General features: G+C 35.4%; 1 protein-coding gene across 2 annotated transcripts in view; it reads right to left on the bottom strand.

Annotated features, from left to right (window-relative positions):
- Positions 1 to 5,319: 5,319 nt before the first annotated feature.
- The window catches only part of CABCOCO1 (ciliary associated calcium binding coiled-coil 1), a 103,022-nt gene continuing 91,726 nt past the window's right edge, over positions 5,320 to 16,615 (bottom strand). For both annotated transcript variants that reach the window (XM_039871900.1, XM_039871902.1), the window contains 3 exons: positions 12,189 to 12,311; positions 11,625 to 11,765; positions 5,320 to 6,072 (listed from right to left, as the gene is read on the bottom strand). In XM_039871900.1, coding sequence (XP_039727834.1) covers positions 5,998 to 6,072; positions 11,625 to 11,765; positions 12,189 to 12,311 — 339 coding nt within the window. In that variant the 3' untranslated portion in view covers positions 5,320 to 5,997. The remainder of the gene's footprint in view (positions 6,073 to 11,624; positions 11,766 to 12,188; positions 12,312 to 16,615) is intronic.

Raw genomic sequence — 16,615 nt, 5'->3', positions numbered from 1 at the left:
GCATCTTTCTTTTTAACTAATTTTGTTTTCATCAAGATTCTTTGAAATTCATAGACTATTTTTGAGAAAAGTTTTAGATTTATAGAAAGATTGAGTAAGTAGTACAGAGAGTTCCCATATACTGTCCCCCTTTCCAAACCAGTTTCCCCTATTATTACTAATTGCTATTATTACTAATCTTACATTAATGGTACATATGGTATAATTAATGAACAAGTATTAATACATTTTTATTAACTAACATTCAGTTTATACATATTTCTTTAGACTTCCTTCTCCTGTTCCAGACTTACATCCAGGGTTCCACGTTACATTAGTTATCATGTGTCCTTAAACTTTTTGCCTGTGACATTTCCTCATATTTTCCTTGTTTTGATGACTTTGACAGTTTTGAGGCGTAGTGATCAGGTATATTGTAGGTATATTCCTCTATTGGAATTTGCCTGATGTTGTTCTAATGATTAGACTGGCATTATGGTTTTTGGTAGGAAGACCACAGAGGTTAAGTACTATTTCCATGATCTCATATCAAGTATCAAGTGTACGTGCCATCAACATGATTTATGACTATTGGTGTTCACCTTGATCATCTTGCAGTAGTGTTTGTCAAGATTCTTAACTGTAAAGGTATTCTTGCACCTTTCCATATTGTATTCTTTGGAAAGAGTCACTATGCACAGCCTATAAATAATTAGTGAGAGTTATGCTCCTCTTCTTCTGGAGTGGAGTAGGTACAAAATTTATTTGGAATTCTTCTTCAAAAGAGCTCTGAACCAAGAGTCTTTTATGTAGATAGGCTCATTTAGGATTTGGGGGTTTCCTGATATGCATTCTGTGGCTATCGTTCATTATACTTTTTTTATTTTTTGGAAAAAAAATCAGGCAATTTGACTATGCCAACATGATAGAACGGATGAAGCACTGAATTAGAAATGTGAGGGTCTGAGGTTGCAAAGCAGCCCCAGTATTTCCCAGGAGTGAGGCCCTAATTGCTGCCTTGAGTGATCAGCAATATCTACTGGGCAATATCATTTTACTTGCTATCCTCACTGTCTGGAACAAATGTTCAGTCGGGTGGTCCATAGCTGGTTCCTTCTTTTCTGGTCAGCTCAAAAGTCACCCATTTCAAAAAGAGTTCTTGGAGCATCCCAGGTAAAATAGCTCTCCTACATCCCAGAACCTTCTATTGCATTGGCTTTGGGTTAATCATTGGCATCTTTTATTTTTACCTAATATAACCCCATTTATTTACTTGTTTATCAACTGTTTCTAGATTATAAACTTTATCAATTCTCCATGAAGTCAAGGACCTAATTTGTCTTATTTCATCTCAGTGCCTAGAAAGTACCCAGAATAAATTAGAGACTAGATTAAAAAGAAGAAACAAACACCAAAATGACCATTGGAGACGTATGCACTGAACATTATCTGAAGCTAAAAATGAAATAAAATAACAAAACTCTTTGGCAGCTCTGATAAAAAACAAAAAGCTGATCTCCACTGCTGGTACTTCCATGAAGAGGGAAGAGAATCTAAAAACAAAAGAGATTTTTAGTTTTCTCTCTCTGTTTTGGTTTCGACAATATATTATTTGGATTTAGATAATTTTTGCTTAAAATAGGTATTTTGGATGACACGAAGGGGAGCTGACTTCTCTTATCTGACAAATCAATGTCCAGAAAGAAAGACTTTGATGTCCGGAAGAGGACGTCTTCTTGAGTCTCTGAAATTTGAGATGTCAGTATTTCTTCTCCACAATTGTTGGGAAAAGGAGCACGTTTATTCTCTAGGGGAACTGAAGCATAATGAAATGCAATCTAAGAACACACAAACTTATTATCTACTAGGATGGTTGAATGGTTCCAATCAAATGGAGGATAGAAATAGGGGCTTTATATTCGGATTTTGGAAAAATGACTCCACAGCTATATTTAGGTGCAATAGTGCCTGCAAATACCTGTGATAGTGGCAGGCTGTGGCTTGTTCATGACATAATGAATATATTTTCCCTTTGAAATTTATCATGGGGGTGAGGAAAAAGTGCCTTAAATTGTTCCTGCAAATGGAAGAAAGATATCTTACTGTGGATGATAAGAGAAAGGTTGCTTCTTGTCTAAGTGATAGGTTGGTATTGTTTTTAAATGGCTTCAGAGGGCTGGCTTTGTGCCAATGACTGCTCAGAGTAGGTGGACCCTGTAACTTTAAAAAAGTCAAAATTTTTCTTTATTTCTCCACTCTTGGAAATTGCTAAGAAGTTGAGCTATGGCACCATTATGGTAGGAATCCTTTCATGAGGATACTTTTTCCATGTCTACATGGATAGAAGTCCTGACATCAGGCAGATGGCCTTTTTAAAAATACTCATCTGATGTCACTTGCTACTTAAAATTTATCAACAAGTTCTCATTGCTTTTAGGTGAAAAATAAAAATCTGTGGTCTACAGAATCCTGCAAGAGCTCTGGCTTCAGCCAATTAATTGTTCAACCTCATCTTGTGTCCCAGGAACTTCGCATATGCTTCTCTCTCTGCCTGAAATCCATCTTTCTTCTGTCTAGTTAAATTCTACTTGTCCCTCAGATCCAAGCCCAAATGGCAAAACCCGCTTCCCATAACTCCCGGACTATATTAAGTTCCTTTGTCTCCAACTCCCGTAACTCCCTGAAGCTTGTCTTTCTCACAGTTGGTATTAACTGTCTCCCTGGCTAGACAATTAAGGTAGAGGCCATGCCTGCTTGGCTCACAACTAAACGCCATGACACCCAGTAGGTACTCAATGCATGCATAAAGGAATGAATAGATGGAGCTGGGTTACACATTCCAGTGTTGCGTAAATTTTCTAAGTACTTAATGTTAACAACATAAGCAAGTTGAGTCTCTTATTATAACTAATAACATGAAAAAAGATCAGTCTTCACTTTGTTTCATATTGACTATGAGATAGATAGATGAAGATAAAGGTTAAGTATGTGGGTTTTACACAGGCCTAAGTTCAAAATCTGGTTCTACCATTTACTGGCTGTGTGATTATGGGAAAATTACTTAAAATTTCTGTGTTCCAGTTTCCTCATCTATAAAGTAGGTCAGATCTCAGTTTGAATCCCTAATCAATCCATTTTTAATTGTGTGACTTGGTTCAAGTTAATAATCTCTAAGCTTTAGGCTCCATAACTTAAAAATAAAATACGGCTAATAATATCTATCTATCTCTTTGGGTTATTAGGAAGATTAAATACACACATATATAATTTAAGTATATATGTCTACATGTATAATTTGCTTATAAATATATGAAAGGTGCTCAGCCCATTAGAGTAAAATAATCAAAGGAAATTAAAACAATAGGTGACATTATTGCCTATCTATCAGAAATAAGATAAAAAATATTGGACAATGCACGCTGTTGGTAGCAATGTAGAGAAAAAAGGTATTGTCACACACTGTTGGTGAAATATCTTTGGAAGGCACTTAGAAATATCTATCAAAATTGCAAATGCAAATAAAATCTGACCTAGAAATTTCTTCTTCTAGGAATTCATCCCACAGCTATGATCATGTTCACAAAGATGTCAAGGTAGTATCGTGATAGCAAAAAGGTGGAAACAATAAACAGTTCATCAATAGGACTGGTTTAAAAAGTTATGGAATTACTTTTTATGACATTATTTAAAATGAAATATTATTTGGTCATTAATGTACCGATAGAGAATTATCTTTAAGATATAATATTTGATATGAAAGGCAATGTAAAGAATAATGCAAATTTGTGTTAAAAAAAAATCACTGTATACAAGCATCCAATTGTTTAAATGGGCAAAAAATGCTTTCCTGAGGACTTACTGGGAGCTGTATTTGCCTCGTGAGGAGAGAAATGAGGGTATCTAGGTAGGGTGAAATTTATTTTTCATTATCTATACTTTTTTTTTTATAGCTAAGTACATATATTTCTTTATCAATTTGAAATTAATTTAAAAGAGGAGAGGCTGTGAATTAAAATTTGTAGCTACTGTTACTATGATTGCTCTTTCTTTTTTTATTGTTAGATGTTAAGGTTAGACTGCCACAGAGAGTCCTGGGCTGCTTCACCATGAAAGATATAGGACAGCAGGGTGGCACAGTGGCTACCATGGGAGGACGCACAGGTACCCATGGAAAGACAGAGAAGGCCGAGAATTCTGGCTAAGAAGTTGATCAAACAACTGGACAGTGGGTATTAGGGATGGGCCAGTGGCTTTTTAGGTATTTTAAAGGTAAATAGAAACCAAGCCTTTCAACAAAAGTCCTTTTATTATGAATATATTGACTCCTCATAACTACCTGGAAAGTAAGTATTATGCCCATTTAACAGATGAGCAAATAGAAGTTGGGCAGCCTGTCCAAAGTCACAGAACTGCCAATGGTGAAGCCAGTATCGGACCCTGGGAGTCTTATTCCAGAGGCATGCTTTAGGTACTCACGTGCTTTAGGCACATTTATAGTATGCTGTTTTTGTAGATTTTAGGGATCCTACTCTATTTTTTATTGTTTTAGACACCCAAAATAAGCACTCTTTATTAGAAACGAAGGTCCACTCTGTGCCAAGGTTGCACTTGAAACCATGTTTGGTGATTTCTAGAAGCTCTTTTACTCCTGGTTTGTGATTTCTCTAGTTTCAACTCTGTTTTCTTTCCCTAGAGAAAAGACTGCTTGATGGAATCCAGACTTGTGAGCCCTCCTAATAATCTCCTATGGCCATGAACATTTTCAATTAAAAAGGATGGCTCAAGGAAAAAAACACATCCCAGCCCATCTCCAGGCCTTCCAGATTTGGTACTGCATGAACAATAAACATGGCTTCATCTTAAGGACTTTGCTGATCAGGGTAGTTAGAAAATTACCAAATGCTGTCAGATCTGTCTCTGTCCCGAATGAACACATTTTGGACAATCCTTTTGGTACTGATCGAGAAGGTGAGGTTACAGCCCAAGTTCAGCGCATGAACAGAGCATATTCAACAAGGTACCACCTAGATGCAAGTACTTCTGGTTCTTATATAAACTGGAAAATTTTTGAAGGAACTATCCCCTCTTAGTAATGCTCTGCATTCCAGAACACGCCGAAGTCTAAGACATTTGGAAAGGGCCTAAGTAGTAATTAATTTAATTTGTCCAACGAGGGACAATGAGTTGGCGAACAGATATTTTTCTCTTGAAATTATGTTTTAATAAAGGTACTTAAAAGCTTGAGATGTTTTCAATCATTCTACTGCAACATAATGGTTAATTTTAAGGGCTCTGTGAGTTTGATTTGTATTTAAGATTTTTACAATCTATATATAGGTTAGTCTTTAATAACCATTTATACATTGCTTCTTTTTATATAGGTCATGTATTCTCCTGGGAAAGTAACAAGATTAGACATAACAAATACAGTACAGAATAAATTAAAGTGCTTCAAACTGCATCGTATAATTTCAGAAAATTAGTTTCACACCGAAACATTTAAATAAGAAAACCAAATAATTTAAGAAAAGGAAAAAACATACTCTATGCATTTGAATAGCTATAGTTTAGCAAGTTTACCCTCAGCACTGTGGCAGTGGTATCTGTTCACAGTGCTCCATTAATGTGGCAGTTCATTTGGGTCAATATGGATAAAGTTACTATTTTTCTTTATTTAAAAGAGTTGGCTTCATTCTCCTTGAAGATGAGGAACATTTATTAGTCAAAATGTCAAAAGAGTATTGTAAAAGTAATTGTATTTTTATATATAATTCTCCAAACTCTTGTATACAAAATGTTCTTATTGCACTTGGTGCAATAAATTCAGAGTCTATTATAGGACAGGAGATAGCAAAATTGGGGCCAATACTTTTCTAATTACTTAGGATAATAAAATGTGGGGTTTGGTTTTCCTTTCCCAACTAAATGAACGAGACATGATGCTCTAGAGAGTCTATTATTCTGGCTGGTTTTGTTTGTTTCTGTGAAGTTTAGCATCACTCTCTTTGTACCGAGTCCTCAGGCCTTTTTCAATTTTTCTATTCGTGCATTAAAGGCCTCTTCCTGTATTTGCAGCTTTTCGTTTATCTCGTTCTGTGAAGACAATCATAAAAAAGTGGTTATGATGGAGCTATCTTTTGCTGCACATTGTCTTTGTGGTTTTGACATACTATAGTGCCTAAAGACAGACATTATCCCTCACACACCTTCCTGTTTTGCAGACATAGCTGTGTTTCAGCCTGTAGTGATGTGATAACACTTTATCATATTTCTCTGCACATTCCCAATGTATAGCATGTCTGCTATGAACAGGAAGTGGTATTTGGACAGCCATTTTTCACATAGCCTTGTGTTGGAAGATAGGATAATTTATCTGTATTTTCAGACAGACTTTACCAATAAGCACCGAATCAGAATAACTGCTCAGGGCTCGGTTATTGCAATGTTGTTGGTTTCCCCACCCCTTTGCAATAAATGTTTTCTGTCTCCTGTGTAATACACTCTAAACGTGATCCCAGACAGCTTCTGTTGTAAATTAACAACATAAATAATCTCACAATTAGAACAATCTTCATAATTAAAAATATTTGTCACACATTATAACTTCTGGAATTATGCCACTTGGCGGTATAGTTTTGGTAGAAAAAAGTAAGTGATTGCTGACAGGTTTTAGTGTTTGCTGCAGCTACGATAGCATTTAGCCTCTGGCAGTGATATTCTGTAGACTAACATTGCTACCTGAACAATTCCAGAAATACTTTCACATTAACCGAACATTTGTAGCTCTGGAAATATCCCCTTGTTTTCATGATGGATCATAAAAATATGTAGAGAGCAATCAGTGGTGGGCGATGCGGTAAAATTGGTGGTTTTGTTTAGATGATTTAAAAAAGTATACAAGTGTATGAGGAGTAGTTTATATATATGTGTTAATAACTAATTCAAACTTTGGAATGCTCATGTCCATCACATAATTTGAAGATTTTTCAGGGTAACTGTATTTTGAGAAACTTAATATTTTAATTTATGTAGAAGAAATTTAAAAATCAAATACTATTTTAGTCTAGATATAACTTTTCATTTTATTTATTTATTTATTTATTTATTTATGGATGTAACTGTAATAGATAGTTCTGAAATGTACTTCCTGGTTGCTTTATCTGATAAGATTTTGTTTTATTTTCATAGGAAGAATTGATATTTCTGAAAAGATCACTTTGGCATCAACAATTCTGGATTCTCATGTGAGTATATCAGTGTTTCTTTTTTTTTTGTTGTTCAAGTTTTATCAAGCTTGGATCAAGCTTGACCTCTGGTTTTTCATTTTTTTCCTTTTTTGGCGGTTGGGTGGAATAGGCAAGGACAGATGAAGATGGTCCTCCAGGTTACAAAGGAACTCTGTCATTTTTTAAAATCACTAATCCCCTCAGGCATGATTTTGGTAGAGTTGAAAGGAGCACACTAGTCTATGAGTGTGGAGACCAGGGAATAGTTTAGTTATGTAGCCTTGGGCAAGACACTTAACCACCTAAGATCTTAGTTCTTACCTGAAAATTAAGTAATAGGAAACTAAATATGTTAACGCTGCATGCTAGCTTTTAAATTCATAATTTCAACTCTTAATTTTGTGATACATTGACCAATGTTATATTTTATTGGTACGATGTCATAAAATATTTTTAAATTATGTTACTCTCACTTCTTTATGTCATACAACAGATTAGACCATCTAGGGGTTGAAATGGTTTGAATAAATAATCTTGTCACAATTGCAAAAGATAGGGAAGCATTACTCTGACTAAACGAATGACTCACCCACTTTCAATATAGCCAGGTACTACATAAAAAAGTGTAGCTTAAAGACAGACCACATACACGACAATACTGGAGCTGAAAAACTATTGCCTAGTGACATCGTAGACACTGTAATGTTGTACAACACAATGCATTACTCACGTTTGTGGTGATGCTGGTGTAAACACACCTACTGCGCTGCCAGTTGTATAAAGTACAGCACATATAATTATGTAGAGTACATGATACTTGATAATGATAACAAACAACTATGTTATCGGTTTATGTGTTTACTATATTATACTTTTTAGATTATTTTAGAGTGCAGTCTTTGCACTTATAAAAAAAAAACTTTGCTGAAAAACAGTATGCCTGTTATGCCAGCAGCAGCGCTGTACCTCTCATGTCTTCCATGTCCCTTGACTGCATCATTCTCTCTTGTGCTTGATTTAATCTCGTGTTGTTTTGTACAGTGACATGCTTTACAGGTTTGTAGCCTAAGAGCAATAGGCTATACCACGTAGCTTAGCTGTGGAACAGGCTATACCATCTAGGTTTGAGTAAGTGCACTCTATATTGTTCGCACAATGATGAAATCGCCTAAGGACACATTTCTCAGAATGTATCTCTATCGTTATTCAGTGCATGACTATAATGTGTTCTACGTACATCAATAATCTCATTTCTTTTCAAATGAGGATATATGTACTATCATCTACCAGCTTTTGTTTCACTATCTCACTAGGGTTTTTGCATTAACCTGGAAACCTTTCTGGTATTTCACTGAAACAGAATTCATCTACACAAATGTGGGCTTTGGGAAAAAGGTTCATGAAGGTGAGGTGCATGCCTAATAGAGCAGTGTATTGACAGAGAGGAGTTACATGTCAGATCTCTACACTACCGTGGCAATCAGTACTTTAGTTCAGGCACGACCAGCATAGTTGGATGAAAGGCTCTTTTCTGGTCAAGCACAGGTTGCCATTAGTCTAGCATGTCTCCTTGTTATTCCTTAGAACAGAGCTGAACAGGCAGGCTACCCACAATCACTAGATTTGGGTTTGTTCTATTTCCTTTTAGGAAGAACAGAAAACCCATGACCAGGGTTCAACAGCTTCTCAGTGATCACTCCCTTGAGGTGATCTCACTCTCAGGTTTTCTAACCTGGAAACTCAAGTCGATCTAAAAATATCTGCAATCCCAAGATGGCAAACTTCGCTCAAGGTTTTCACATTATTTTACCCTGTTGCTTATGCAGGGCCAATGGCCAGCATTTAACCGCAAAAATTTAGTGTTAGCATTCATATTTCTCTGAAATGTAATTCTTTAAATATATTAAAGTTTGCTCCACTGGGTATAATTTTTTATTATACAACTCAGGGCCAAAATAATTTCATTTTGAATGTATCTTTAAAATTAAAATACCTAAACTATATAAGCTTGAAATGTTTGCTCTATTCAGTATAATTTTAATTAACATCTCAGGGCCAAGATAACTTCATTCTTAATAAATCTCTCAAACTATAAAGTGAGTGAATGGGAAAGTAAGTGGATTAATGTAAAAAAAATTAAAGATTCACACTATATTTTCAAAAATTTCTGAATTATAGAAAGTGAAATATGCCTGTAACTACACCAGAGAAACTCTGAAAATCATACTTAAAACATGAATTCTCTATTGCCTTTTCTTCCAAAAAATATAATAACAGTATGACTTTTAAATAAAGGAGAAAAAAACTATTGGAAAATTTTAAACATCTTACAAATAATAATTCATTAAATGTTTCTACAGCAGGCCAGTATATATACTGACCACCGACCTGTGGTTACCTTTGACCAGGGATGTGGCAGTCTTAGGAGCCAGGAACATTGGAAGGAGGGTTTTAGAATGGAAAAATAACTTACACATCTAAAATGGGGGTTGGGGGAGGAATTTAGGTAAGCAGAGAGTAATTACCCAACTTGGAATTTGACCAAGACGCAAGGGTAAACACTGAAAAAGTGCCACACCATGGGAGTATTAAAATCCAAAGTAGTCTGGTCGTGATATTAGAGGTTATGTGGTTTTTGTGGATAACACTGGAATTTGAATTAGAACTCAGTTTACAGCTCCCATTCAGAGTCTTTCATCAGTTTCTGACCTGGAAAACTGAGGACAAATGACTTCTGTCTCTCATTTTTCAATTTATTCATCAGAGAAGTGCCTGTCTAATTTGCATAGTCTACTTATTGGAAGAAAATACATAAAGGGGTTTGCTAGCTTGAGACATTGTATAAGTATACATCATCATGTCATTTATTGAAAATTTGGCAGTCATTTGGCTCAGGCTAATCCATGAATCCGCATAATATGGAAATGATCGTGGCATCTAAAGGATCTGCATCTCTCACCTCTGGCCCAAGTTCTTTCTGTGTCTAATTATATTTAGATGAACCAGCTAATGAACTGCCAAGCCCAGTTAAGGATAGCTGCAGGCCTATGGGACAATGATACACACATATAACAATCATATTCTTTCTGTTATAGAGTCGTGGTATAAATGCTGCAGACTCTTAATATTAAAAAAAAAAATCAATAAATAGTTAAAAACATACTCACTACATGGAACATGGCTTGGTAAAGATGTTTTCAATTTTGGGGGCCTGCAAACAATTCTATTACTGTCTGGTAGTTCCTCGGTAATAATTTTAGAGCCACAGGATCGCAAAGGAGCCCAGGGCCATGATTATACATAAACTATATTTAGATGAAATGTTATCAAATCTAAAAAGGAGACATGTTCTGAACTCAGCTTAATTCAACTGCACTCTGCCCTTCCACACAGTAACCAGTTATTACATTCATGGGGTTGTTAACAATAAAGCTTTGTGTAAAACATGTTCTTCCACTATTTCTGGTAAACACTAAACACTCCTTATTAAACCAAGGACTTTGGCTGATTCTGTTGGCATCAAATCATTAAATGTTTATGTAAATAATGCATTAACATTTGATGATTAAACAAGTAACAAGGTATGCTTATGCCAAGCTAATCTCTTGCTCTTTCTAAATCAGTTGTTAATATAGTGTGCTTTTAATATAGTCTCATGTTCAGATAACAACTAAATCTTTCCCTGAGATGTGTTAACATTTTAAACATGCAGTATACTGTCTTACTGATTCACAGTCATTTCCACAAGAAATTATAAATCCTCTCAAAATATGCAATTCACTTATTTAATCATTTTGCCTGGACAATGATGCAAGTCTTTGTGTAGAGGTAGAAATGGGATGTTTTTTTGGACAGGGAAATAAACTAAGCATAAAGTTAAGTCAATTGACCCATCATGGGCAACTGCTACTAAGATGGCTGCTGCCATCACCATTTTCACGCAGCCATTGGTATAAACTGCTTAGGTTTTAGTGATATGTGAAAAGGAACAAACTACCTGAGAGCGACCTCAAAGATTTGAAAACCTCTCTTTAGAAATTTGGTGAGAAGGCTTAGTTAAGAATTATGGTTTGATCTTCAGTGTTTACTGTTTAGAAATGTACTCTAATTACTCTTGTATGCACAATTTTAGTGTGACAAGGCACTAAGTCTTAACCATGTTATTTTTTGGGTTTCACTGACAAATGATTTCGTAAACTGATAAGACACCGCAGTACGTGCTGTTGGCGAATCTATTTTGTGATCTTATTGAGTCTCAGATGACTCAACTGAGAATTATGTGGAGATATTAAATTGAACTCTTCCATCATAAGCACTGCTCTTGCTAGCAGAGAGTAGGTAGTACTTACAGACATAAAGGTTGGAGTTGGCTAATTAATCAGTAATGAAGTAAGTAAGCATGCTATCAAGGCTGAGTACCTGAATGCCAATTAAAATGTCATCTGTGACTTGACCCAGCACTGATTTTACATCTTCAATGGTGAAACCAGCTAAAGGATCTGTGTCTGAAGTGCTGGTTTCTGGCTGGGACTCCTCAGGGCCTTTTTCGTGATCCGATCCCTAGAATATTGAAAGTAAACAACACTCAGGTAATATCCAGAGCATTCGGGGTTAAGTTAGCCTCAAACCTCTCTTGGGTACTTTTCTACCGGGAATAATTTCAACCCGGAAGGAGATTTTAATTTGACGTCATCTTGCATTTTCATTATTTATTAGCATCATGACTGATCAAGTCATAGTGCTAAGCAGAGCTTACTTGCAGGAAAGTGAAGGTGGATATTGGGGAAGACACAGAGGAAGAGATTAAAATTGCTGAACCACCCTGAGCTGGCCCACTTGTGAATCAATGGTAAAGCAAATATTTATATTTAGCTGGGAAAAATCAGAGTGAAAGAAAATAGAAGAGCATTTGGTTCCTTTCCTCCTGCCCATAGAGAATATCATGTTGAGATAAGATGAATTAAGAGACAAAAGAAAACACACCTTCATCTCTGTATCCAATGTTGCAGGTGGCTCTATGAATGTTGAATAAATATCAAATGAGATTCCTTCTTCTAGAGGGTTGGGGAAAAGGCAACCTGAAGGCTTGACGACCTCTATCGTTTGCTGGAGAGGAAAACAAGAGCTGTATTATGATGAAGCCTTTGGTATGTAACCACAATTTCAGCTATGTGTATGTGTGTGTGTGTGTGTGTGTGTGTGCGCGCGCGCATGTGTGTAAAGTTCCTAGTCTATTATCTTTTAAATGCCATCTCCTCTGAATTCTTGCTGCCACTGCCCTCTTAGTTCTCTAGTGCTTTTAGTGCTCTGTACCTGATGATTAGCATTTTATTCTTCCCACTGTCTAATTCTCTTTCTATATTATGTGGTTTAGGACTTCATTCTGTACTGCTCTGAGCTTTGATATTTTTCATTGGTCAGTGTCCCCTTCCTCCTGCTTACAAACTCTCTGTAGGTAGAGAACACATTTTAGATCCCCTGTATATCTTCTCCAGTTCTGGCAGAGGGTCAGGTGCTTAAAACACTCAATAACAGCCTGAAGGTGATTGATATTACTCAGCAAAGTATAACTGTTCTTGGGGACAAGAGTAAAGTGGCCATCAAGAACTTGATGATGAGGACAATAAAGGCTCTAAAGGTTAATGTATAAAGCCAGTACATAGTAAATCAGAGAGAAGATTTGTAAAATCAACCCAAAACACAGAGGACAGGCCAGGATCTCACTGCGAGCATTTAATAAATTCTGTAGCAAGAGTGTGCCAATCAGAGGGAGGGCGATGATGGTTGGTCAATAGTGGAAATGAAGAAACAGGAGTTAAATAAGGAAACTTAAGCAGTGCCCATCCCACCAGAACTTGAGGGAGAGAGGAGATGAGGGTACTGATAGCACTAAACATCTGAATTGTTTTATTAGTTCCTCTTGTTCTGATCCTATGTTGAACAAGCAGCATTTTGACCATTATTTGACTTTCCATCTCAAGTGATCTATAAAGATATGTCCACTTGAGTGCTCTAGTTTTCATGCCCATTACTTCCTTACTGTAAATCAATAATTTGATGTTCTAGTTTACATAGTAAGCTCCACGAGGCTGTTTTTGTGGCCCTGAGATGAAGCTACACTCTTTATGCTGACAAAGTCAGACCTTGAGCCTACAAGTTTGAAGACAATACTCTGGAAATGCATAAATTCACCAAATAAATACCATCCCATGAGGCCTGGAAAATCCGGAAAACATCATAAATTAATTTCTAACTTCTCCACAATATTTCATATAAACTTACATATTAAACTATTTCATCATTTAAATATTAATGTTTTTATTTAGGTAGGTTTTAAAATGTATTGGAGGCTAAGTTATTGCTTGGTCTTACCAACGTATTTTGCATTGAATTCATATTTTTAATTTTAATTCGATTTTATAGGAAGTTGCTGCTTAATATAAATATATAGAAGGACTAAAGTGTCCTAGCTTTATAGTCAAGAAAATTTGGAAACTAAGAGATTAAATGACTGGCTTAGTCAAATAATTACTTAATGACAGGTCTGAAAGTTAAACCGTGATGTGCTGACTTCTTGGCCTATGCAGTTTTCAGTAAACTATAATATTTCATCATGTTGCCATACTTGGAAATTATTGATATTATTAAGCACTAATCTCTATTCTGTTAGATGACATCATTCCAGATTGTTTATCTTAAGTTGACTAAATTATAATCAAAATAGATATCAAGAAAACATATCAGAACTATTTTTTTTCTCATCACATTCATAAGCTGCTGTTCTTTTTTTCCTAATGGGACATACAAGCATTTTCAGCTTTCTCCAAACCTATCTGCATCTTCTTTCATCATGTTTTTCATCCTCTTACACCTTATATTGCTCTTTATTTTAATAAGCTAGGAAAATGAAACAGCTAAACATATTTTAGTGTCCTCTGAAATATTATAGGTAGAATACATAAGCTACACACTGGAAACCATAGGCAAGGGAAGATGATGAGGTATTTACTTAGTGGTATAGACTTTGATATAGGGCAAGAAATAGAAATTTGGGGGGAGTGGTGGAGAGTGAGACATTGAAAAAAGAAGAAAGTATCGAATGGAGGTTACTGAATTTACTGCAGGCACTGAGAAAGTAAATATGAGCTAATTTGCAAGGTAAAAGCATTTTCTTTTAATGAAGCTGAATTTTATTTTGTTGCTGTCGCCATATTTGTCTTGCTGCTATGCTTTTCCATATACAAGCTGGGCCTTTCTGCTTATTTTCTCTCACCTCTTGGTGGAAGTTCTCAAGAGAGTACCTTTTCTTCCTATGTGTAGCAGATTCTACCACCTGCCCTTTTGTCCCCCTTTTTCCACCAGTTTATACACTTAAATGCAAGCAGACATTTGCGCTCGTCTCTCATTTTATCCCTCACACCCCTGTAGCCTGGACTTCTTTATAAGGCTACTCACCCAGTTTTCCTGGTCTTTGGCACTGTGTGTGTGTGTGTGTGTGTGTGTGTGTGTGTGTGTGTGTGTGTGTGTGTAAACTGGGCACGCACTTGGAAACCTGGAGCTCCTCAGCTCGATATCGCTTCCTTGGTGAAGTGAAGCTCCCATTTATCCCGAGAATGTGAAGCTCTGAATGAGAGTTGGGTTTTTCTTTTCCTTGAATTTCACAAGTGTAACTCATATAGCTAGTCACTTGATTTCATTTGTGCACAAAACTGGGGGTGAGAATTTCTTTTCTTCAGGGTGTGTGGCATATTATCAGTGAACCAAACCGTAGCTACACTTTTCTTTTTCATGAAGAGTTACATTTGGTTGTGTTAGTAAGATATGTTAAGAGAAAAAATATCTCAGTTTCAGATGAAGCTAAATATAAAGTCATTTCACTAATAATAAGAAGGTATACTGTCAAATACACAGTTTGAAATAAACATGGAACCCAGAAGCATCACAGTGATTTTTTTCCCCATTAAGTAGCCTTTTTAAAAAACAAGTTTAAGGAAAATTAGAATCAATAATTGTGGTGAGAGCACAGAGCCAGCAAATATGTTTAAATGAAACCGTCTGATGCAATACTTTCTTTAAAAAATACAATTAGGCCTTTGTGTTTTTTTTCAACAAAACCTCATGTTTTACAACATCGCTGGTTCTGTAATAAAATCTATTTAAAACAGAGAGACATGGTCAGCTTTATTAAGTTAGATTTTCTGAAAGAACGTTATAATTTCCTCAAGTCTATGAATAGTTGAAGCAAATTAAATAAAGCTAGTTTTATAACTATTTTTATACATTCTTGTAGAATTGTAATTGTCTCATATTTTTTCCTCAATAGTCTAATATGTTACCTCTTAAATCTAGAAAAATAAAAACAGAAGAAGGATCAAGTATGTTTATTAAAAAAACACTCCTATTTGGTACCCTGATCTGGCAACCCCCCTTTCTTCTGTAAGAGAATAGCACCCATAATCTTCAGATCAAGAAACAAAGGGAAAGCCTTTAAGTGACTTGCCTGAGGCCTAATGCTGAGATTAAAAATCAGGAGTTTCTGATTATACACATACATCCATTTGGCCAAATGATCGGTTTTGCTTGACTTTCAAATACCCCCTAAATATTACTTTGAATGTAGAGCAATAAATGTGTTTCTCTTGCCATTTTTGAATGCTTGCACACAAATGGATATAATAAAAACAATCATGTTGTTCCATGTGAATGCCATTTATATTTTTTCAGATAATGAGCAGACCATTTGAACCAAGGTGAGTACATTAAAAGCTCTAATAAAAAAGAGAATAGATTTCTAAACAGAATAATGGACTGTTAAGTGAACATATAATAAATAACATCTACAGATGTGGTTGCTAGAAAATTAGTTTTGCATAACTTACCAATATACATTTCCCCCCAGATGTTATCTGTTACATGAAAATTAACGTAAGTTAGTTATATTGTTCGTTACGTGCACATTTCATTAGCGTTATTTAAGACGATTTACAATCCGAGCTTTAGTTGAATCATGCCATGGTATTTAAAGAATATCAAGTAAATGGCTTTTTGGCATAATTTAGTACTCATAAGAACAAAATTTCATCATCAAACATTATGTAACTTTAAAAAAATCCAAGATCTTTGCTTACAAGCCAAATAAAATCACTAGAAATCTTTTAATAATTTACATATTCAATATAAAATGGACCTCTAACATGGTAATAAACGATAGGAATTTTGAATCCTCCTGGCACTAAGTACAGGGTCAGCTGGGTCTAAAAACATACTTACAGGAATTAAAATCTGTTTTCAGATCTCACTGTGTCTAAGAAGCACAATAAAGATTTTATCTGAAAAACACGTTACTTCATGCTTTCTTTTTTTATGTGTTAACGATATTGATAGTATTAGGTTTATTGTTTGTTGTTATT

Source organism: Pteropus medius, unplaced genomic scaffold (assembly GCF_902729225.1).
Source record: "Pteropus medius unplaced genomic scaffold, Ma_sr-lr_union100, whole genome shotgun sequence".
NCBI lineage: Eukaryota > Metazoa > Chordata > Mammalia > Chiroptera > Pteropodidae > Pteropus > Pteropus medius.
This window is presented reverse-complemented; position numbering and strand designations above follow the sequence as displayed.